The sequence below is a fragment of the Rhineura floridana genome, chromosome 9, assembly GCF_030035675.1.
Source record: "Rhineura floridana isolate rRhiFlo1 chromosome 9, rRhiFlo1.hap2, whole genome shotgun sequence".
Classification (NCBI taxonomy): domain Eukaryota; kingdom Metazoa; phylum Chordata; class Lepidosauria; order Squamata; family Rhineuridae; genus Rhineura; species Rhineura floridana.
Window position 1 is genome coordinate 9816693 of NC_084488.1, and position 26033 is coordinate 9842725.

At 40.7% G+C, this 26033-nt stretch overlaps 1 protein-coding gene across 4 annotated transcripts in view; it reads right to left on the reverse strand.

Annotated features, from left to right (window-relative positions):
- Positions 1 to 26033, reverse strand: part of KCNIP4 (potassium voltage-gated channel interacting protein 4) — a 676014-nt gene that overhangs the window by 18679 nt on the left and 631302 nt on the right. For all 4 annotated transcript variants that reach the window (XM_061583682.1, XM_061583683.1, XM_061583684.1 and 1 more), the window contains exons 3-4: positions 25848 to 25917; positions 7338 to 7408 (exon numbers count right to left, since the gene is read on the reverse strand). In XM_061583682.1, coding sequence (XP_061439666.1) covers positions 7338 to 7408; positions 25848 to 25917 — 141 coding nt within the window. The remainder of the gene's footprint in view (positions 1 to 7337; positions 7409 to 25847; positions 25918 to 26033) is intronic.

Below are 26033 nucleotides of genomic sequence, written 5' to 3' on the forward strand. Positions count from 1 at the left end.
CCTTGTAGGGTTGTAATGTTTAATTTATTGATTGATTGATTGATTTATATTCTGCCCTTCCTCCCAGCAGGAGCCCAAGGTGGCAAATACTCTAGATCAGGATGGTTAGACTTCATGGTTAGACTAGATAAGGATCTAATACTCTAGATCAGGATGGTTAGACGTCAGGTTTTTGGTATTGATTTTTTAATTATTATTATTATTATTAAAAAAAAACACCCCAAATCCACCAACTAAAGCAAGCCACAAAATATATACACTTTGTTGTTGTTATGTGCCTCCAAGTTGACTACGACTTATGGCGACCCTATGAATCAGTGACCTCCAAGAGCATCTGTCATGAACCACCCTGTTCAGATCTTGTAAGGTCAGGTCTGTGGCTTCCTTTATGGAATCAATCCATCTCTTGTTTGGCCTTCCTCTTTTTCTACTTCCTTTTGTTTTTCCAAGCATTATTATCTTTCCTAATGAATCATGTCTTCTCATTATGTGTCCAAAGTATGATAACCACAGTTTCATCATTTTAGCTTCTAATGATAGTTCTGGTTTAATTTGTTCTAACACCTAATTATTTGTCTTTTTCACAGTCCGTGGTATCCACAAAGCTCTTCTCCAACACCACATTTTGAATGAGTTGATTTTTCTCTTATCAGCTTTTTTCACTGTCCAACTTTCACATACATACATAGAGAAAGGAAATACCATGGATTGAATGATCCTGACTTTAGTGTTCAGTGATACATCTTTGCATTTGAGGACCTTTTCTAGTTCTCTCACAGCTGCCCTACCCAGTCCTAGCCTTCTTCGGATTTCTTGACTATTGTCTCCATTTTGGTTAATGATTGTGCCAAGATATTGAGAATCCTTGACAAGTTCAATGTCCTCATTGTCAACTGTAAAGTTGCATAAATCTTCTGTTGTGATTACTTTAGTCTTTTTAACGTTCAGCTGTAGTCCTGCTTTTGTGCTTTCCTCTTTAACTTTCATCAGCATTCGTTTTAAATCATTACTGGTTTCTGCTAGTAGTATGGTATCGTCTGCATATCTTAAATTATTGATATTTCTCCCTCCAATTTTCACACCTCCTTCTTCTTGGTCCAATCCTGCTTTCCGTATGATATGTTCTGCGTATAGATTAAATAAAATACACCCCTGTCTCACACCCTTTCCGATGGGAATCGGTTTCTCCATATTCTGTCCTTACAGTAGCCTCTTGTGGAGAGTATAGGTTGCGCATCAGGACAATCAGATGCTGTGGCACCCCTATTTCTTTTAAAGCATTCCATAGTTTTTCATGATCTACACAGTCAAAGGCTTTGCTGTAGTCTATAAAGCACAGGATTATTTTCTTCTGAAATTCCTTGCTCCATTCCATTATCCAACGTATGTTTGCCATTTCCCTTTCTAAATCCAGCTTGGACGTCTGGCATTTCTCGCTCCATATATGGCAAGAGCATTTTATGTAGAATCTTGAGCATTACTTTACTTGCATCGGATATTAAGGCAATAGTTCGATAATTACTGCATTCCCTGGGATCCCCTTTCTTTGGAATTGGGATGTATATGGAACACTTCTAGTCTGTGGGCCATTGTTTAGTTTTCCATATTTCTTGACAGGTTTTTGTCAAAATTTGGACAGATTCAGTCTCAGTAGCTTGTAGCAACTCTATTGGTATCTCATTTGTTCCTGATTATTTGTTTCTTCCAAGTATTTTAAGAGCAGCTTTCACCTCGCATTCTAAAATTTCTGGTTCTTCATCATATGGTTCCTCTGTGAATGAACCTGTCATCCTGGCATCTCTTTTATAGAGTTCTTCAGTGTATTGCTTCCATCTTCCTTTTATTTCATCTCAGTCATTCAGTGTGTTCCCCTGTTGATTATTCAACATAATTCTTAGCCCAGGAATTTGTTTTGAGTTTCAAAATTGAACTGAGCTCACAGTATTTCCACACAAAAAACTACTCCTGATTACCCCCCATTTTCTTCTTTTCAGCAGTATAATGATGGGATGCTCATTTTCTTGTTTTCATTGTGAAATGGGAGTCTGAAATCCTCACTGATCATCTGTGAGTCATCCTGAGATACACCAATAAATTTTGATCTACTTTCTGCCCACCCTGCATTTAAAGTGCTATCCAAAAGCTAAACATTATGACACAGACCATAAAAAGATACTGATGATCACTTTTTGATACTGACCTACAAAAAATTCCACTGAAAAACCATAACAACCACAGCGCAGAGCTTTCCAAATACCAGGAAAGGCTTTCCAGGGGACAGAGTATGTTACAGTGGGAGCAGCAGGCTGGAAAGCCCAACTGATAAATAATTTCCCCCACATTTATACTTTGAGTGTAGTTTTGTGTATTAAAACGCATGATATCCTCAAGAAAGAATCAGGTGTATTATGCTGGAAGAATCGTTTCAGTTCATACTCTTTTAAGCAGCTTGTTTTTGTTGCAGCCCCCTTCTCAAAATATTTTCATATATAAATATTCAATATATTTAGGTCTGCACTTTCACAGATTTATCTACGAGTAAGTCCCTCTATAGAACTGTATAGACATGTATAGGATTGTTTCATGAAAGCCTACATCAAAAAACATACATACTCTAATAACAGGCAATGAAAAATACAATATTTTAATAGCTATAATTATGATAGTTACAGGCCGGTATTTTCTTTTAAATAGTTGGTGTTTTGATTTTAAAAACGTAAGAATCTGGGGGACTTCCGGGAAGGGTGACTTCGCTTGTGCCTGCTTTTGAGACGGGCTCCCGCCTCAAAAGAAGCTTATTCAGATATAAATCAGTCAGAACATTTTTTTTTTTGACTGATGAAATTTCTCCCGGGCAGGGAGAAACGTAGAGATCAACCTCAAAAGCCTGTTTTTGTTGGGAGGACTGGATTTCATTAATTTATGAGAAAAGGTCCAGCCAGCAATGCCGGACGGACTTCCGAACAAGCTCTATCTGATTAATGCGATACGTTTATCTTTTCTTCAAAGAGAAAACGGACTAACAGGCAAGCACCCTTCTTTCTATTATTTTTTTTACTTGGTTTAAATTGTTGCAGCAAAAAGAGATTTGTCAAATGAATCAGCTTTAAAGAACTTCTGGGTGAGCTATAACTCTTCTCTGTTATTCACGAAATTAACAGCTTATCTCTGTTTCTATTGCAAAAAGCTGTCCTGGAAGTGCATTCTAAAGATATAAACAGAAGAGGGATTTCTATTCCGAGGAACATTATATTGTCTGGGACTATTCTCTTTTTGGTCTATTTTATTTTGACGAATCTGCTTCTTCACGACGCCACTAACTGTTTTGATGCTGGGAACTAAATTTGTTTTGTGTTCTTGAACATAGAGAGATAAGGCAGGCTGCTCTGTTTATACTGTGATGTCATCAAGCCTGGAATATTAACCCAATTGTTGCTGAAATAAGAAGTGGTTCTTCTTTATTTTTGTTTTGTTTTGTTTTCGTGGTTTTAAAAATGGCAATCAAGAAAGTGGCTGAGAATCTGGAAGTAATTATGTTCCAGAAAATAATGGATGAGATTGAGATAATGAAACAAACCCTGCGACAGGGCAGTAAGGAGCTGAAAATTGAACTGAGCAAAATGACGCAGGAGCTTAAAGAAATAGGGGATCCTGTGAGAGAGGAGAATGAGATCAGAGATGAGAAAAGAAAAAATAAAGGGAAGATACAAGCCCTGGAGATTGGAACAAATGTGGAATTGGAGAAAGATCTGGAGTTTATGGATATTAGAAATAAAATCTACTGTTTGCAATTTAACGTTATCACTGAAGAAATTAATGAAGATATTAGAGATAAAGTTATCAATGGCTTGGATAATCTTCTGGACTGGAATGACGTGATGGAGCTTGATATAGAGAAAATCTATGGAATTAACTGCAGCCATGTGACAATGGAAAAACTCTCAAGAGATGAGCCAGTGCATTTTGTAAAAAAGAAGAACAGAGATATGACTTTACAACAATATTTCAGCAACTTATTCAGAATTGATGGCAAGAAAATATTTGGGATAGAGGAAATTCCCATCAGACTCTTATTATATGACTATGGCTATGACAGCAAGATTATTATGGAATACTGATAATGGAAGATTGGACACTGAAATTACTGGACTTAACAGGACTATTGAAGATGGAAGATGGAATTAATAGGGATAATGGAATAATGGCTATTGAAATTATTGGACCTAACAGATTTTGATGAGATGGATTAATCGATATGTTTATTTGGACTATGGTTATGACAATAAGATTATTATTATTATTAACGAGATGGATTAATCGACATGTTTATTAGGAGAAAAATTGATAGATATATTTCTTAAAGAATTGAAACCTCTCTTTGACTTTTTGTGGAAAGAATAAAGTAATGTTTATGAGATTTGATGATTAATTAAGATAACTACTGGAGGAAAGTGATTTTATAATATAATTTAAGAGACAGGATTGTTATATATTGTAGACCTATAACTGATTTGATCTGTGACAGATGGGAAGTCAACATTTTATTTTTTTTGTTTAATCATTTTTGTTTTGTTTTGTTTTTTGTCTTTGAATGTTTTATGATTTTATTTTGTATGTTTTATGAAAATTTGAATAAAAAATATTGTAAAAAAAAAAAACGTAAGAATCTGGAGGAAAAATGAAAAGAGTAAAACTACATTCCTGTTTCTGCCAAAACTCTTTCTATTAAATGTACCCCTTGACAGGAAACAGTTTCAGGAAGTGTAAGAGACCCAGCATGCCTTGCTTTGTTGCCAGTAAAAGGGAATTGCTTCAATGGCGCATTTAATAAGTGTCATTGAAGCCATTTTCTTTCCCTGGCAGCAAATGTGTATATAACGGAGATTGTACACTCGTTGAATGTTACATGTGAATAACTGTACGAGTGTACAGCCCAGCAACTTGTGTACCTAGGTACACAGACTGTACACTTGTTGAATGTTACATGTGAATAACTGTACGAGTGTACAGCCGAACTACTTCTGTACCCAAGTACATGGACTGTACACTTGATGAGTAACGTGTGAACAGGGGCATAGTAAGTGGTATTCAGCGGTGGTTTACCATTGCCTTTCTCTGAGGCTGACTGGCCCAAGGTCACCCAGTGAGCTTCATAGCTGTGTGGGGATTCAAACTGTGGTCTCCCAGGTCGTAGTCCAACACTAACCTGGGGGAGGAGCAGGGAGAGGAGGGGGAGGGGGAGGGGAGGAGATTGGGTGGGTTGGCACTGGGCAGAGGGGAAGTCCCTTTCCTTTTCAAAAGGAAAACACTGTGAACAGTGTCATTGCTTTTCAGGGTTTCCCCCACCTTTTTATTCTACAGCAGGCACATGTAGCCTCCCACCCAAATTTAAACCAAAGCTGTCCCTTGCCACATCCACACCAGGCCTTTATTTAGAAGATGAAGGTCAGAGTATGGGGCAAGGTCAGTAATAGGATTATAGGTACTCTGTGAATATGGTTGATTTTTAATGAATTTCAACAGATTATAAGAACTCAGAGAAAAAAGTCCAAAAGAGCTCTGGGGTTTTTTTCTCTCTTTTTAGACTTTGAACTCTCGATTCTCTCTGACTGTTTTGTGTATCACCATGAAAATTTACAGGGTTGTTAAGCAAGTGTTTCTGAGTTCAGGACTGTAAGTTTTGTAAGGTTTTATTTTGAAATGAGCTTATGGGAAGCATCAGAATTGCATGGGAGGTATTTTCAATTTAACATTGCGGAATGTAAAAAATCCAGGTTGGCTATAGTATGCAGCCACTCTCGTGGCTGTATAATGTATCTTCTTTGCTACCTGAAAGGCCAAAGAAAATCAGGAATTCCTGTGATTAAAAGAATCCTGAAATAAAGCAGAATTTTAATCCTAATTATTTCTACAAGTACTATTAAATCTAGCTTGCAGGTAAAGATATGATGCATTCCAGTTTAAGACATTTCTGATAATTTGTGTATCTATCTTTTTATAAATTTCACCTTATTAACTGTTATGGAAGCATCCTAACAATTTCAGTGTCCCTATGATCGATAAGTCAGTTAATGGCTGCTTTCAGAAGGAGCAGTAAACCATGGTTTAACACGATCTGAACAAATAAAGAGGGAATTACTCTGAACATGGGGTTCACATACTCCTCCCTCTGCTCCTCTTGCACTGTCAAGATAAGGACTTCAGCAGAGTTTTATTTCACTTTATACAAAATCTGGCTTGTTATGCACAAACCAGAGACCATAGGTTAAAATAAATTCTGGTTAATTTAACTAGACAGCTTCACAGCCAGTAGTTTGAAGTCATCTTGTTTAGAGACTGACCAGAGCTTATTTTACACCATGACCTCTGGTTTGTAAACCATGGTTTAGCAGTGAGGCACAAACACCTTTATACTAATTACAGCTTATATTTTGTAAATATAAATAGGTTCCCAGCTACCACACACACAGAAAAAGCCTCCCTCTTCAATTCTGACAGTTGTCAAAAGTCAGTGCAGGAGGAGCACCTACCAACACTCTTTCACTATGTCACAGGTATTGGTTTGCCCAAAGCATGCTATTGTGGCTACCACTTCAGATCTCCCTCCCACAATCCAAGGCTTACTGAATCATGTGAAGGAGTAATTCACACACTCTTGCATTCTGTTCCACACGTGGCTTCGATTTTTCTGTACTGGAAGTTGTAATGGAGATTTTGGATCATACATTTCCACCACTGTGCAGTAATATGTTCCATTTTCTTATTTTTCTAGTAATGAAGTATGTTGCATTATACACATGTTGATAATTTTCCTTCAGTTGTGAAACCATTTTGATACATCCACAAGTGAGAAGAATCAAATGTCTTTACAGAAGTATCTTTAGGCATTACCAATGTAATATTGCAAACACATGGAGAGGGGAGATTTGAAGCAGAGAACATGTGCAAGGACAGATCCTTTCTCAATCCCCTGCATCTCAACTCCAAATTGCCTCTTTTGAGCCACTTTTCCTTCATGTTTGCCATAGCTCTAAATTGCCTTGTCACAATGTAGGCAGTTGGTATACTAACAAATATGTAGTTAGTTGCTCATCTATAAAATGGGCATTATAAAATCATATTCACTGGCATCACGGTATTGTCGCATGGATTACTGAGATAATGTAATGAAAACTGAGGTATAGCCCTGTTGATTTTATTGAGAGAGTTCTGAATACATATTTAATGTTTTCATTGACATTAATGACACTTTAAACTTTGGCTGGATCAGGCTCTAACAAGCAAGTCATAGGTCTGGAACTTTGGGGACAAGAAGAGAAATACACATCAAGTCTTACCTCAAAACTCACACATCCGTTGTGATCTGTGTCAAATGCATTGAACAGAAAATGTGCATATGTTGTCGAATCTGCAATTTAAACAAGGTTGTTCCTTATTGACTGCTTTAATAAAGAAACTCATTTCAGCAATGTTTCATCAGTTTAATAAAGAAACTCATTTCACTCCCAACTAATTATTCTTTTCATTTTTGAAAATGAAGTAAATGCTATTGTTGTTGTTGTTGTTTATTACCCGCCCTTCACCCAAAGGTCCCAGGGAGGGTTACAACAATTTAAAAACATATAATTAAAAACAGTTAAAAAACACCCAAACAAAATCACAGAAAAAAGGGTGCATCCTAAAAATATACATCTCAGGTGTCGAACGCCAGGATAAAGAGGTGCATCTTCAGCATTCGCTGAAAGTTATACAGTGAAATTGCCAGACACGCTTCAGTGGGGGGGGGGAGTTCCACAGCTTAGAGGCTGCCACAGAGAATGCCCTCTCCTGGGCCGCCACCACCTCAAACTTCTGAAGGAGGTGGAAATACCAAAAGGGCCCCCTCTGCTGATCTCAATACCCATGAGGATCTGTAGGGAAGGAGGATGTCTTTCAGATATTTGGGACCTAAGTTGTTTAGGGCTTTAAACACTAACATGAGCACCTTGAACTGGGCCTGGAAACGAACTGGCAACCAATGCAGCTGTTTTAAAACAGGGGCTATATGTCCTAAAGGGAACTCCTGACACTAATCTGGCTGCTACAGTTTGGACCAGTTGAAGTTTCTGAATAGAGCGGCCCCATGTAGAGCGCATTGCAATAATCCAGTCTGGAAGCTACCAGAGCATGGAACACTGTGGCCAAGCCATCTCTGTCCAAAAGGGGCTGAAGCTGATGAACCAGACAGAGCTAGAAAAAGGCACTCCTAGCCAGTGAGGCCACCTGAACCTCCAGTCACAATGTTGGATCAAGGAGTGTCCCCAGGCTGTGGACCTGCTCCTTCAAGGAGAGAACAACCCTATCCAGAACAGGTCATCTTCCCACTTCCTGGACATAAGAACTCTGGATATATAATGCCCCTGGCTTTTCAGGATTCAGCCTTAATTTATTGGTCCATCACTGCCTCCAATCATTGGTTCAACACCTCAATTGCCTCTCCTGATTCACATGAAATAGAGAGTTAGAGCTGGGTGTCATCTGCATATTGCACCTCACTCCAAACCTTCTGATGACAACTCCCAGTGGCTTCATATAGATGTTAAATAGCATGGGGGACAAGATGGAACCCTGCAGAACAGCACAGGATAACTCCCATGGTGCCACACAGTAGCCTCCCCAAACTACATTTTGGAAGCAGCTCTGGAGGTATGAGCAGAACCACTGAAGCACAGTGTCCCCAACCCCAAACTCCTCAAGATGTTCCAGAAGGAGAACATGGTCAATAGTATCAAAAGCCACTGAGAGATCAAGGAGAATGAGCAGGGTCGCATTCCCCGTATTTCTCTCCTGACAAATATAATCAACCAGGGCGACCAAGGCAGTTTCAGTGCCATGGCCGGGCCAATGGAACGGATCCAAGCAATCAGTTTCTTCCAAGCATGCTTGAAGCTGGACTGCTACCACCTTCTCAACCAAAGTGGTGGACTGCCACCACCTTGCCCCAAAAGGGGATATTTGCCACTGGGTGATAGTTGTTTACACTTCTGGGTCCAGGGAAGTCTTTTTAAGGAGAGGATAGATCACTGCCTCTTTCAAGGCAGATGGCACCTCCCCCTCCTCCAGCGAAGCACTGATAACTCCCTGGACCTACCTAGCCAGGCCCCTACGGCTAGTTCTCAGCCACGTGATGGACCGCACTTCTTCAACCAGCTTGTCCACATCCTCAGGACACAATAATTGAAACTGATCCAATACAGGTGGAACAGACAGTGCTCTGGATGCCTCCATCAGACTTGCTCTAACTGTGGCATCCAACTCTGTCTGAATCTGATTGATTTTGTCCCTACAGTACCTTGCAAAGTTGTTACAGCAGGCCTCTGAGGGTATCAGAGCAATGCTCTCTTGGCCAGATGACAAAAGTCCATTCATCACTCAGAAAAGTTCTGCCAGCCAGCTACTGGCTGACACAATGATGGCAGAGAAGTAGGCTTTCTTCACAGCCACCACTGCCGCATGGTAGGCATAATAATACAGCCTTACCCATGTTCAGTCAGGTTAAGACCAAGATTTGTGTCACCTGTGCTCCAGCCGCCGAACCCTGTTTCATTGCAAGCAGACCACTGGAATACCAAGGTGACCTACATGCTCCACAGCAATGGCAGGGGCATTCAGGAGCTATTGTGTCGATGGCTCTACGCATCTCACCATTCCACAGTGAGACAAGAGCCTTGACAGGAGCAACAGCCATGCCAGTGACAATGGACTCACAGTGAATCCTCAGCCAACAAGGGTATGTTCAGCCAAATGTTTGGGGCCATTGATGTATTGGGACAGTCCCATGGTTGTCATGGAGGCCATGAAGTCCCAAGCTGGCCCATTTGAGACAGCCTCAGCATGGATATTGAAGTGTCTCAACACCACTGTGAAAAGATTCTCCAACACCACATCAGAGATTACCTCCGCCAGCTTGGTTAGGGAGGTTCTAGGGCAGCAGAGTGGATAGTACATTAACAACATCCCTGTTCTCTCTCTCTGGCACAACACCACAAACAGTCCCTCAATCCCAGACCCTGTGTGGATTGGTCTCCTGGTAAGGGAGATGGAATTTTTATGGATGATTAGAACTCCCCTCTCCGTGTCCCTCTGACCTGGAAAAGTACTGCACCAAGGACCCAGGTGGGCACAGCTGGGTTAGCACTGGACCACAGAGCTCTCCCATCCAACTCTCAGTTATCATGCCAAGTCTGCCCCCTCATCCACAATCAAACCATGAATGATAGATGTTTTATTTTGTGCAGACCTGGCATTTATCAACACCACCACAAGGCCAGGGAATCGGCTAGTCGTAATCAGAAAAATAGACCAAGTGGTATGAGGTGGACTTCAGCTATTCTTACTTAGATGAGCATTATTTCATATACGTTTCATATATGAGACCTAGGAAATGTTCTTCAACACAATGGGTGTTGTAGATTTAGAATACTACCCAGCAATTGTTTATGGAAAATTCTAATGTGTGCATGGTGTCCCCCTGCCTTACAAACACTTTTAATTCATTTGTTTCTATTTCCAAGGAAAAGACCCCATCTGCATGTGCAAAGAGGTGCATACACAGATCAAGTCCAACCACTGGAATGAATGGAACAGACCACACATGCAAAAATTCATGCATGCATTCAAGCACAGGTAAATCTCTAGACTGGGCTGTATGTCTACGGCTGTGGCATTAACTTTTTACGTATCAAGAAATGTGTATTCACAAGGGCACTACTTGTGAATTCAGTTTGGGAAGAAAGAGGTCAAGATTTAGGAATGCCCACCAGAGGCTTGCTTTTGGCTATGTTCAAGGTTAAAGTGCAATTAAGAAGTGTATTCCAAGAGAATTGATTGTGATTAGATAGCATATGTGTACAGTGAGCAATGTTATCAAGGCATACTTGTCACACTTCTTCCACTGTTCTTTAAAGATTCATTACATTTTATAACAACTGTAAAAGAACCACTGGTGATTTTAACCATCATCATCATAATCAACGGCGACAATCCAGTCAAAGTATAGCACTTTTAAGTCCCAATTATTTCAATAGATAATTTACTATAATTAACACTGAAACCAATGAGACTTTCAAAGTACTATGGTTCTGTTCGGTGGTTTCCCTAATAATAATATTAATAATACTGAATTGTAAGAGTTCAAAATGTTCAGAAATGCACTACATAAAAGAAATGATTCATTATGTTATGGAAGATATGACATGACAGGAAAGGAAAAGGGTTTAGAAGGGGGGAAAGATTCAACAAGGTCCAAATGTTCTACTTCCACACATCCAAAGTTAAACCACAACCCACCAACAGTTTATTTTAAGAACATATTTTTAATTCCTCATAAAACTATGCCTATGTCCTTAATACTGGTTTTTTTTCTCTTTTCTTTTCTGAGTTTACTATTTTATTTATTGTTGTTAGCTGCCTTGATGGTTCCATATTAGAAGAGAAACATTCACAATAAAATAAACTCATTCTGAATGAAAGGGTTTGTGACTTTACCTAGGACAGAAGCCCATTTCATTTTTACAATTCTCATTGAATACATGCTACTTGGCTAGAGTTATAGGTCCACCATGAGGAATAATTACATAAGTATTTTTAAGGCAAAGAATGACCTCTTCGCCTTCCCTTCCTAACACAGCAATCCAAGGAGAGAGAGGGGAGGAACACTATCTGAAGCAACCAAATCCCAAGTCTGCTGGACTCATGCCAACCAGGATGGAAGGTGGGGGCAGGCTGGCTGGAGGAAAAAGAAATATACTAGCTCCTGGGTGGGCATCATTTCCCTCCTCTCCTGGAGGCATTTGGGGTGAGTGGGAAGGCTTTGGATCTAGTGGGTCCAAACCTTCCCCTGATCCATCTGTGTAGCGCCCCTTTTTGCCATCTCCAATGGTGGAGCACCAGTGGCAGGGGGGCAATAGTGGTGGTCCCTTCCAAGGTGGCTGGGAGGGATTGGAGAGGGAGATCTGCAAGATCCTACAAATCAGGATCAGTATTAAGGGACAAATCCTATGGCTCCAAGGAGAATGTCCTAGGGAACAATGGATATTCTGTTTCCTGACTCCTAACTGAGCAGAGCAGAGCAGAGGGAGCTGTCTCAGCTGGTTCATAGGACAGGTGATATAAGCAAGCCAGCCTTCAGAGAGCGAGTGAACAGGGAGCGCAAATGGAAGTTTGACAAAGGAGTTCGACAGGAGGTCAAGGGGGAGGTCCCTAAATTTTTTTTAAAAAATAGTAATTCTTCTTGTGCGGCGCACTGCGTACCAGTGGGACTCTTAAGTTTACCCTGAGGTAGGACAGGACAAAGCACAGGCCACTCCAAAACTAGTACTTAGAAAGAAACAAAGGTAGAAGAGAGTATGAACGGGAAGGATACTCCAGTGGTTGTGACCTGCAAGGTGTGTGCCATGTTTGTTTTCTTGCCTGATAACAACATGGCATACATGTGCAAAAAGTGCAAGCTCGTGGCACTGTTGGAAGAAAAAGTGAGAGGCCTGGAATGGCAGGTGGCCACACTGAGGACTATAAGAGAAGATGAAGAGTCTTTAGACAGATCGCTGGAACAACAGCAGCAAAGAGAAGTGGAGGTGGAAGTAAAACAGCATGTGGTAGCAGAAGAGGAGACTGCTTTGGAGAGGAACAACGAAGTGGAGGAAACTCTGTGGGAAAGGGTGACAGGAGCAGAAGAGCTAGAAGACACCCATCACCAGTGGAACTATGGAACTGCTTTCAACCCCTTGGGGATGAGACTGGAGAACAGCCTGTGGTGGAAGAATTACAGGAGACCCTGTGCAACAATGAGCAAGAGGCTGAAGCTCAATCAAGCAGGGGCAATGAAACCACGTCCCACAACAAGAAGAGAACAGTACTAGTAGTGGGAGACTCCCTACTGCGTGGGATTGAAACCCAAGTATGCCGAGAAGATCCATGGATGTGCCAGGTATGCTGACTACCAGGAGGACGGATTAGATGTGATGGAAGGGTTGCCATCACTCATCAAGCACACCGACAGGAATCCCTTTCTCCTCATCCATGTCAGAACAAATGACACTGCCAAATGGAGCTATGAATAAATCACATCAGACTTTGAAGCTCTGGGAAGGAAACTCAAGGGCTTTGGGGCCCAGATAGTTTTTTCATCCATCCTTCCAGTACTTAGAAGGGGAGTAGAAAGGGAAAGAAAAATACTCCATGTGAATGAATGGCTATGAAGGTGGTGCCGACGTGAGAGATTTGGATTCTGGGACCACGGGCTATGCTTCCTAGAAGATGGGCTGCTAGCAAGTGATGGGTTGCATCTCACAAGGACTGGGAAGAATGTGTTTGGCCATGGCATGGAGTAGTTCATCAGGAGGGCTTTAAACTGAATCTTAAGGGGGAGGGAGATGTAAACTTGGTCCTAACGACTGATGAAGGCTTGTGCACAGTAATGGGAACAGAGAGATTGGCTCTAATAGGGCCCAGTAACAGGCCTCAGAAAAATGTAGTAAGGAAGCAAAGCCATAAATCACATGATCTTCAAGGTCTGTATATTAATGCACAGAACATAGGAAACAAGCAGGACAAACTTGAACTCTTAATACAGGAGGGTAATTACGACTTGATAGGTATAACTGAAACTTGGTGGGATGACTCCCATGACTGGAATACAGCAATTGAAGGATATAACTTGATCAAAAGGAACAGAAGGAATAAAAAGGGAGGTGGAGTTGTGCTATATGTTAAAAATATATATCCCTGCACAGAAATACAGGAAGATGAGCTTGGTAGCTCCACCGAGAGTATCTGGATTAAAATTAATGGGGCAATTAACAAAAGGAATGTGGTGCTTGGAGTCTACTACCGACCACCCAATCAAGGAGAAGATAAGAATGTAACTTTTGAAAAGCAAATTGCCAATGTTTCGAGAAGGCATGATGTAGTAGTAATAGGGGACTTCAGTTATCCCAATATCTCTTGGGAGACAAATTCTGCCAAACACAGCCCCTCCAAGAAATTTCTGACTTGTGTTGGAGATAACTTTCTCCTACAGAAAGTGGAGGAAGCAACCAGAGGATCAGCTATCCTGGACTTGATTCTAACCAACAGAGATGATTTGGTGGATGAAGTGGCAGTTACAGGAACTCTGGGGGAAAGTGACCACACCATACTTGAATTCTTGATTTTAACAGAAGCAAAAGCTGAGAGTAGCCATACGCGCACCCTGGACTTCAGGAAAGCTGATTTTAATAAACTCAGAACAATTGTAAGTACGGTTCCATGGCAAGCCACCCTAATGAGAAAAGGAGTCCAAGATGGGTGGGAGTTTCTAAAAAAGGAAATTCTAGAAGCTCAATGGCAAGCAATTCCAACAAGGAAAAAAGGGGGGAAACAGCAGAAGAAACCAATGTGGCTTCACAAAAAGCTTAAAGATGACCTGGAAACAAAAAAGGACACATACAGGAAGTGGAAAGAAGGCCAGGCCACAAAGGAAGAGTACAGGCAGGTATCACAGAATTGCAGGGATGGCGTCAGGAAAGCTAAAGCTCAGAATGAGCTGAGGTTAGCGAGAGATGCTAAAAGCAACAAAAAAAGCTTTCTTCAGGTACGTCCATAGTAAAAGACAGAGAACATAAATGGTGCCACAGCTACTCAATGAAGATGGCAAAATGATACCAGATGACAAAGAAAAGGCAGAAGTCCTCAATTCCTACTTTGGCTCCGTCTTCTCCCAAAAAAGGGTTTATGACCCTCCCGGGAAACATGAAGTGGAAGGGGCAGGATTGGAGCTTGAGACTGATAGACAAACAGTCAAGGAATACCTAATCACTTTGTATGAGTTCAAATCGGCAGGACCCGATAAACTGCATCCTAGAGTATTGAAGGAACTGGCTGAAGAACTCTCAGAACCGCTATCTATTATTTTTGCAAAATCATGGAGGACTGGTGAAGTGCCCGATGACTGGAGGAGAGCTAATGTTGTCCCTATCTTCAAAAAGGGCAAAAAGGAGGAACCCGGGAACTACAGATCAGTCAGCCTTACATCAAACCCTGGAAAAACTCTGGAACAAGCAATCAATCTGTAAGCACCTTGAAAACAATGCAGTGATTACTAGGAGCCAACATGGATTTATGAAGAACAAATCCTGCCAAACTAATCTTATCTCATTTTTTGATCGGGTAACCTCCCTTGTAGACAGTGGGAATGCTTTGGACATAATATATCTCAACTTCAACAAAGTTTTTGACAAAGTGCCCCATGTATTCTGATTAGCAAGCAACCAAGCTAAATGTGGACTGGATGGAACAACTATCAGGTGGATCAGTTGGCTCCAGAAGCGTACTCAAAGAGTGCTTATCAATGGTTCCTTCTCAAACTGGGGTACCACAGGGCTTGGCCCTGGGCCCAGTGCTCTTCAACATTTTTATTAACAACTTGGGTGAGGAGGTACAGAGCATGCTTATCAAATTTGCAGATGATACAAAATTGGGGGGCACAGCTAATACCGTGGAAGACAGAAACAATATTGTTTTTTGTGCTTTTTTCTTAAACAAAAACCTAATTGATTGATTTATTATCTTATGTTCATGTGAATTGTTCATCAGTACTGAGAACCCTAAATCCTGCAAGCGTCATAAGTTATTAAAAAGGTTGTGTGTTTTTTTCAAATGTAAAAAATAGGCTTTCATGTACATTGGCAAGCCAGAGACCTTGGCAGCAAAGTAGCTCCACATGTGAAGTATTTTAATATAAAATTAGTGTTTAACAGGCAACAGTAGAAATGGGAAGCTAAGATGTAAGGATAGTTTTAGATACACTTGTCATGTTTTCTTTTGGTGGGTACAACTTCCCATTGTCAGGTTGTGTTAGAGCTGGTGGTGGAATGGTCAGAAGCAAAAGCTGCCTCTTAGCATGGCAGCATTCTGGGCAGTGGCATTTGTGTTTTTTGGGTGCAAGTACCAGTTTTTAGGAATCAAAACAAAAACACTAGTTGCTAACCAAAAACTTTACTACTAAGTTGAATCTTTTTCAAATGATGCCATCTAAAATCTTTGGAGGGAATTGTTTGGGAGAGGGATTTCTTAACAGAAACATCACTACGAACCTGTCAGCTCACAGGCTGATTCCCTTTCCCTTTTTTTTTTTGCCTTCACTACCACCACCCATTTACTAAACTTGGAATGCTCCAATAGAATAGAGAAACAGAGCGGGGAATGGAATGAGGGAAGCAAGCAAATACAAATATCCCTTTGAATGTAGCAGGGTCTCATCAGAAGCCCCCCAGGGCTTCCAAAACATGTCCTCCACATTGTCTTTTTCTCTAACTGCCAATTCTATTTGTATCTGGAAGGGTTTTGCTTTCCACACCAATAAAATTAGTTGGACATGAGAATTTGTTGGATCCAGTCTGCCTCGTTCTTGGAGATGCCTCAGATTGCTGGACTGTACCCAGAAAATGGCTGCAGAAAATAGCTGCCATGTGGCTAAATGATATAGCTGACTTCCTACCGTAAAATCTAACGTGAAATGTTATTTTTGGTAAATAAAGAGACTGTGGTGTTATTGTAATATTATTAATATTATTTATTATTTTAATATTTTAATATTTCTATCTTTTAGTATTTTAGTATTTGTATTAATGTTGTAAAGATAGTTATATGTTTTATCTTTTCTGAATTTTTTTACTTTTGATTTGTATTCAATATGGGTTTTTATGTTAATTTTGTCTTTGTTGTATGTATAAACTGTTGTCTTGTTGATTAGGTGGTTTTAAAAATTGACTGTTTATATATTTATATTTGATGTACACCACCCAGAGAGCCTCGCTATGGGCGGTATAAAAATTAAATTAAATAAATAAATAAATAAATAATATTCATAGGGACCTTGATAGGCTGGAGCACTGGGCTGAAAACAACAGAATGAAATTCAACAGGGATAAATGCAAAGTTCTATACCTAGGAAAAAGAAACCAAATGCACAGTTATAAGATAGGGGAGACTTGGCTCAGCAATACGACATGTGAGAAGAATCTTGGAATTGTCATTGATCACAAACTGAACATGAGCCAACAGTGTGATGTGGGTGCAAAAAAGGCAAATGCTATATTAGGCTGCATTAACAGAAGTATAGCTTCCAAATCACGTGAAGTATTGGTTCCCCTCTATTCAGCACTGGTAAGGCCTCATCTTGAGTACTGCGTCCAGTTCTGGACACCACACTTTAAGAAGGATGCAGACAAACTGGAACAGGTTTAGAGAAGGGCAACGAGGATGATCAGGGGACTGGAAACAAAGCCCTATGAGGAGAGACTGAAAGAACCGGGCCTGGAGAAGAGAAGACTGAGGGGAGATATGATAGCACTCTTCAAGTACATGAAAAGTTGTCACATATTGGAGGGCTAGGATCTCTTCTTGATCGTCCCAGAGTGCAGGACATGGAATAATGGGCTCAAGTTGCAGGAAGCCAGATTTCAACTGGACATCAGGAAAAACTTCCTAACTGTTAGAGCCATACGACAATGGAACCAATTACCTAGAGAGGTAGTGGGTTCTCTGACACTGGAGACATTCAAGAGGCAGCTGGACAGCCATCTGTCGGGAATGCTTTGATTTGGATTCCTGTATTGAGCAGGGGGTTGGACTTGATGGCCTTATAGGCCCCTTCCAACTGTACTATTCTATGATTCTGTGATCCTCCTTGGAGTCATAGGATTGCTCCCTTAATGCTGATCCTGATTTGTAGGATCTTGTGTTTATTTCATTTTACTAGCAGGCTACTTGGCTTCATGTCTTGCATTTTCTTATTTATTGATATTTGGTGATTTCAAAATAAATACAAAAATTAGCAGTGTGTTGACTGCCACTGAAAAGAATAAAAAGTTTTAAACCACACTCTGCAAAAATCAATAAAGATTACCAGCTTTGCCACAGTTGACTTTTATAGTGACCTTTCATACATTTCAAGTAATTCTGTGGTTCCATAGCCTTTATTCAGTAGAACATCCAAGGCAGTCAAGGCAATTGTGATTAAACATTTTCAAGAAATTAGGTTTTCTCAGTTCAGAAAATGGCTCTTGTGCTCAGCCTTCTGGGTAAAGAGCTGACCTATGTGAAATACATTTCCCAAGTTTCTCTCATGAGTGGCTGTGAGAGATAATCCTTTCCACCTGTCTTATCTCTGGTAGGGCTGCACTTCAAGGTCATTATGGTGCCCTGCTAATTGGAATCACATACTTTAGTGGTGAGACTCGTATGTACACTCCAGGTCTGGAAAGTTCCAGCCAACTGTCCCTCTGGTCAAGGAATCTGCCTGCCTGTTGCCTTTTCTATAAAAAGTGGTTTGAGTTCTTTGTGTCCTGCCCCACATCTTGATTCCTGTCTTGGATGCTGACATCTGTGAAGATCCTATTGCTACTTGCTGGTAGGGGTCAAATGGTCTAAAATAGTAAGTTACCTTTGTTATTTTATTGTTCTCGTCTTCTAACTCCCCTTATATGCACTGTGGTATTTCTTAACATCTTTTTATCTGTATATTTTCACTGGTATGCGGGTTCTTATTTTATGCTGTCGTATTTTTAAAAAATTATTAATAAATCCACTTTTTATAATTTGGATTTATTGGATGAGAGTTTGGTCCGAAATCTAGTCTTACCTGTTTGGTTAAGTTCTGCTGAGTAACCCTAGAGGGTCTGAGGCTCAAGGGACAGAGAGTCTGCTTCTTAGCACGTTTTCCAGTGAATCTCAAAGGACATCTGGGTAACTGCTTGGGAATCTCCTAGCCCAAGATGGGGACACAAGGAATGGTACCAGCAGTACTACCTTGCAGGGTTGGCTTTATCCTGGGTATTTCTCACCAGCTACCCCAACAAGGACACTGACCCCTAGTCTGGGACCCATGGGCAAACATAAGTTGAAAGTTGAAGTCCTTACGCTTTTAATCAGAGCTACTTAACGTGATTTCCCTCCCACTTAGTCTGCAATGTGAGTACAGAGAGGGGTCAGTTGTTTTTTAACATGAAATAAGGCTTCTGTTTTGCACTCAGTGATCGTAACTATTATGACATATTAACATTCTGACAGGTGGCAGCAGGAAGGAATACAGAGCACTAACTTTGTAGAAACTTAGGTCACTCAGCTTCCAGGATTTGATTGCTTTATTTTCAGCTTAGTATTGGGATATTCCTAGTGGCTACACAATTAGCAGCCAGTCCAGCAGTTTCCATACAGAAGGCCTAATCAGATATTACTAGAAGAATGGGCATAGTTAACGTGAAGGAACTGGCCTTAGCTGTCCTGGACGATGCTTTTTAGGAAATGCTGTGTATAGCATGGGAATGAATGTTGATCGATTGACTGATTTTATTACGGTCAAAGACCAGTCCGTACAGAATTGTACAAGTGCAAAATAGAAAAAAAAAGTAAAATAATATAACTCTTGTACATAATAAAAGCAAGCGGACCACAATAAAATATTCCCCTGTAAAACATAAAAATATTAGAGAATGAAATTACAAAAACATTATTTAATCCTTACTCTCTGACACTCAATAGAAGCTGCAAGGAAGCTGGCCACTTTCATTGTGACCCGGGGGTTCTGGTCAGACAAGTACTCCAGATAGAATAAGTCAGATCTGCCGGGAGTTTTTGTTAGTATCAGAGTAATAAAAATAGCTCTAAAATTATGATAAAAAGAGCAATAGACTAACACATGGGCAATTGTCTCACCTCTCTTGAACCACAAGGGCACAAACGCTTTCAATATCTCTTATATCTGCCTTCCAGGAAAGCGGAAGGTAAAACATTGAACTTGGCTAACGTAAACACTTTCCTATATTTAGGGATAGTCAGTTTTATTAAATAATTTGAAGGTGCAAATGCTGCCATATTATCCCTAAAGTCTGGGTAAAGTATGGACAACCCTAAATGTTCTTGAAATTCAAAATCTCCAATGTGCTGCTTTATAACTGCTTTGGCTTTACTATATCCTAAAGCTAATATAGCATCGGGCGAAAAACCCAGCTTTTGTAATTTCAGTGTTAGTACCTTCCTCCATTTTGATTGGAAGATGTCAGTTAGCATAGTGGGGCTAAATCCACTGAACAAAACATCAACGTCAGCCAATAATTCATCTTGAGAATCCACACACGGGCCTCTGTAGAAATTTGCCCTGCCTCTAAACGGAGGATTGCATTAGGTACACAGCACGGGACTCCCAGGATAGCTCTCAGGAATTTAGTTTGAATTACTTCAAATGGAACAAATTTGCTATAAGCACATAACTGTGAGCCATATCACATCTGGGCTATGATTTTAGCTACAAACACCTGAATAGCTGAAGGTACATGTTGACCTCCTCTGGTAAAAAAGGAGAGGGATGCCTTTGCACTCCCCTGCGTATTCATAACTGCATTATTTATTTGAGCATTCCAGGAGCCTGATGAATGAAAGGTTACTCCCAAGTACCTATAGTATATAACCTGTTCAACTGAGTGTTCATTTATCTGCCATCTGTGCTTAATTCTCTTCTTGGTGAAAATCGGTACCTTGGTCTTAGTATGGTTGATAGGCAACAGTTTGTTTTTGCAATACGAGTCTAAGGCTCTTAAAAGATGCCTCAGCCCTACGCACGTCAAGGACAGAAGGACCGCATCATCTGCATAAAGCAGAATTGACATGGATTCAGATGCCAATTTAGGAGGATGAAGATTGGCATCTGTTACTTTTTTGACCAAGGAATTAATGTAGAAGTTAAACAGGGTAGGGGCCAAGATAATCCCTGTTTAACTCCACTGAAGGTTGGAATGGGATCAGACAGGTAGCCAACTAGGTCACATTTTACCTGCAGTTTTCATAGAGACTACGAATAGGTATTAGTAGTCACCTATCTATAGTGGAAGCCTCAAATTTTTTCCATAATCTATCCCTTGGGATCAAGTCAAAAGCCGACCTAAAATCTATAACGACTACATAAAAGTTTTCTCCAGGGGATGATGAATATTTTTCGTCCAAATGTTGAAGCGTGAGACCCTGGTCGACTGTAGAACACCCTGTCCTAAAGCCAGCCTGTTCATCTTCAAGCATGTTTTCCTGCACCATCCAATTTAGTAACCTCTCATGAAGATGACTGGCATAGAGCTTGCTGATGATACTCAGCAAACTGATTGGTCTATAGCTGGCAGGGTTTGATCTTTTCCCTTTATATATATATATATATATATTGGAATGATTATAGCCAGCCCCCAGTATTCTGGAATGTGTGCTAAAGGGCCAATACAAGTCAATAAAGTTCCTAACACTGGAGCCCAAACATTTGATTTCAACATTTCAGCAGAGATACAGTAGGGCCCCGCTTCCTGGCGCTCCGCTTCCCAGCATTCCGCTAATGCGGTGGCTTTCCTCCCCTCTTTTAAAGCGATTTTGCAGCTTTTGATGGCATTTTCGGATCATTTTCACGCAACGCGCCCCATTAAAGTCAATGGGGTTCCGCTTTACGGCGATTTCTGCTTTACGGCGGGGGTCCGGAACGGAACCCGCCGTATAAGCGGGGCCATACTGTATTATCAGCCTCTGAGGCTTTAATGCATGTCTGTACTTGTCTGTTTCGAAAGCCATAGGATTAATTGGCCCAAATCACCCGGTCTGGCTGATCACGTGACCTGGCTTGGGAGCAGTGTGTCTGCCATTGCCTTTGTGTGGAAAGTCGCATCCCAGTCTGGACAATTCATGACTTCCTGTGACCTGCTAGGGTGGGGCATATGATTGACATGGAGATATTTTATTAAAGAATAGCCATCCTGGAGTTTTGGAGCTGAAGGTGGGACACCTGAGATAACAAGCCTTTAGACCAAGGTGGACCTCAGTGTGATAAGGAAAAGCTTAGTGTAAACCTGGATAATAGGCAAAAACCAAGAGGAAAGGCTACTAGTAAGATTTCCTCAAGAGCCTGGCAAGTTTAGGGACTGCTTAGGCTAGGGCAACAAGTGGACTGTATTTCACCAGTTTTAATTTGTTTTTGCTCCAAAGAGATATTCTGGGTTTCCTGTAATTTTTTTCCGCATCACATGTAGTAGCTTTTTGGACATTGCAATTCTTTCTCTATAACTTTCACTTGGCTTAAACTCCACATTTTTTCTTTCTGTTTTAGTAAACTGTTTAATTGTTTTATAAACTTGGTGTGCTCTCTCTTTATTTTCACCACCCACACCTGAAGCCATTATGTCATGCTACCACCTGAGGCCTCAGAGAGAGCCCAGGGAAATTTTGAGGTTGTTTGAGAGGGGTGGTCTCCTTAAACTTTGTAATTTCTTATCCTAGTGGCGGTGAGAGCCTCAAACAGAGAGTGGGAGGGTGCAAAGAGAGGGGGAACATTAGGTACTGCTTCACTAGCACATTCTCTGTGGGAAACACACTGGTGAAGCAGACCCTTGCAGCAGGATTGAACCCTCTGCTCATTAGCGGGTGAGCAGAGTGATCAAATATGTTGGGTTCTGCTTTGCAAGTGCATTCCCTGTTAGGAACCTATCTTTCTTAAGTGGGAGTCCTCTGGAGCCTCAGTTGGATAACCATTCATAACAGTATCTTATGCATGTGTGAATTTAAGAGTTTATATGAGGTGGAGGACAGATTGTATGAAAATAATTGTAGCAGCGCTGAGGACAGGTTAATGGGTGGGCCCCATAGTGGAACCTTGTATGTGATTTTGGGAACATCATGCAACACCTGAAGGGATGCTCATAGCGGTTGTTATCTTATTTTCTAGTGAGACTCCTATGGCTTTCTGTAGAACAAGGAGCCCTCTCAGAAAAAAAGGAGTGGCACCTTAAACATTTACCTTGTTTCTAATGTTGGTGCGGGGTGGTTAAAGTGATTGTCCTGCTATAGCCAATGAGAAAAAAATAAATTTAGAACAAGAGTGTTATCATCTTACTCAGCTGACCTTAGCAGGATAGAAAACCTGAACCTGAAATCAAGAAGCTGTTTAACTACAGGTTTGATACTTTTTTTAAAAAAAAATCTCATTTTTGAATACTATTGCTGTGGGTTTAATCATGGAAGCTAACAAGCATAACTACTTTTTAACATTCAGCTAAAGTAAAAAATTAATCCGGAACCTTTGTTGTTGACAATTAAAGCTTTTAAAACAAGGAAGTCACACAAAATGACTTTAGTAGTTCTACAAACATCTGTTATTCTTTTTAGGAAGCTGCATTATATCAGTATTGTCAGCACTGACCAGCAGTGGCTCTGTGACTGGATTTCAGACATGGGACATTCCCAGAGTTACCTGGAGATGCTGGGGACTGAACCTGGAATCTTCAGTGTGGAAAGGAGATGCTCTACTACCACTGAGCTATGATCCTTCCTCCTTCTGCATTCTTCAGCATAAGAAACTAGCATTAATGGCACACTCAGTTGGGAAGTTCTGTTGAACAAGGCTGAAACTTAAGAGCACAAGATCTGAGAGGCTCCCATTCATTTCAACATGGCTTGCGAATGAGGAATTCCCACTGGATTGTTCTTAAACAATTATAAGTGAAAATATGATTATACCCTGGCCATGTAGCTCACAAAATATAAAAGGGAAAATAATGAGGTTGGTTGTAGCGAGAGAACAGAGGCGATGCTGTAAAAAAACTGTATGGAAAAAACTTTTGAGGAAAAAGAATAAGTTGGGTGATTACCCACACTATACTGAAATGTATAAGATCCAGAAATTACCACTGATAACCCCCCAGCTTTGTTGAAAGGGAAAAAAGCAACAGGCTTAGCAAAACAAAGGAAAACCCACAGAGATAATTGAGTAATCACAAATGTACATCATCTTTCAGCTCTGACCCACACAACAGCCTCTTACATTTCCCTCTGCACATGCTAATGTAAGGTCCTGTAGGAGGAAAATAACAGGGAACACATAAACCCATATAGAGCTTATCTACTGTGTTGCCAGTTCTCATGATCTGACTGCAAGTAGCAACAATTTTGCAGGGTTCCCCCACACCCCGCCCTTGAAGCTCATACTTGTATTCTCACAATTAATGAAAGAGTAATTCTTTATTTGTTAGAACACTTTGAACTGGCAAGATTAAGCTCTTCAGTGAGAGCCAAGGACTCTATTTCAGATTTCAGAGTTTAGGGTAGCAATGGGATTTCAGTAGAGGGAGCACAGCAAAGTTCTTAGGCCAACTCTTGGATGTATTCAAGATTAAACTGCAAGAATAAGAAGAAGAAAAAACTAAGAAAATTTTTTAAGAGCATTTGTAGTTAATTTCTTTTTCTACGCTCCATTGTATGTTTAGCAATGCTATCACTATACGTAAGTTATTCCTATATACACACACATGTGACAGATTCCAAGTGGCCTAGATGACTGCCCATCTCATATTTAGCCATTTAATAGGGAACCAAAATCTCCAGAAAGCCAGAGGGAAGCCATATAGGATTCAACAAGACCTAAGGGAACTCAGCTAAGGACATTTCTCATAGGCACTTCTGGGCTGAATAATGTTTTGACTCATTGGAAGCTGTATGACTAAATGTTGGAGTCTGGCTGTTCCACACTGTGGCCTCAGAAAGTGAACATTCAAATGCTGTAGATAAGAAACAGTTCCAATAAAGCGTTTTTCATTTGAGCCGACGGGGAGTGCTCGGCAGATCTGCCTGCCAGCCAGCTTTAATATTGCTAGATCGTCACCTTGCAGTGGTGAGTGGGCTTGCGTGTTCCAGTGAACCCTGTGAGCAATGTACTCCCAGCAGGGTCACCCATGGCGGTAAGGTCAAGGGAGAGGAACCAGGCAAAGAACGATCCAAGAAAGTCCTCAACGACAGAACAGGCAGAGGATAACAATGTGTACATTACAACAGCTGTGAAGGCGGATGAAGGCTGGAGCAGATAAAAGACGTCCAATCGTCGTGGTATCCATGCCATTGGATCAAAGCCTTTTTCTGTCAAGATTGTGTGTTGATCATCGTGCACTGATCTCCCCACATAAAACAAATTCACGCACAGCCGTCTTCCAACCAAATTATCTTGGAAGACAATCTTACTCGGTCACGAGTGATCACCAACCAATATTAAGATACTGCGACTTTGACAGAGAAATGAATGAATGAGTGATATAAGGACAGATTATTGATCACTTTTGAGTTTTTGATCCATCCTGCTTTCTTAATATCCAAGAAAAATGTATTTTATAATAAAAAGTTACAATAAGGAGATGGTCCTTCATTTAATTGTCTAAGGCAGGAGTGTGGAAATGGATTTGTCCCTGTCCACCTGTCAATCACCTGATATCACAATGACATCAGGTAACTTTTTGGTGCCACACTTGCAGAGTCCCTTTCAAGGCACTCAGCGAGAAAGCACTTTGAAAGGGGCCTAGCAAGATCTGACAATGAGCCCCTTTCAAAACAGGTTGCATAGGGCTTTGCAGGTGCCACCAATTAGCTGCTGCAAATTTACCAAAGCTTAAGCCTGAGTGCCCGACCAAACCATTGCAAGACCCTATTTGCTTGGGCTGGCTTTTGGGTCTCAAGTGAATTAGTAAACGGGGGGGGGGAATTCAGTGAATTTAATTATTGCTTTCGTTACGTGTCCAGAGCCTTTGGGTGGGGTGTCCTATAAATCTAAACAAATTGCAGATTGCGTGCTTTTATAAATACCTATTGCTAGTAGGTATATTCACTCTTTAATTAAAACCCTGAAGTACTTCTGTCCACCCATTAAGTAGTATAAAAGGCTTAATTAACAAGTACAACAACCTGTTTTGGCCAAATTTCAAAGGCAATTATGGCAATTGGTTGTGCATGCAAACAAAACTAATTATGTGCAGAGTACTCACCTCCCTGTGGGAAGAACTGAGAGTAAATCTCTTTGAAGTTCTCTTCATTAACAATCCCACTGGGACATTCCTAAGGAAAGTTGCAAAGAATGCATGTGAATGGCATGCCCATGTACAAACGGTATGAGACTGCAAAACCAAACAATGAGGCTGCCACCATTGCCAAATAGTGATTTAAAAAACTAC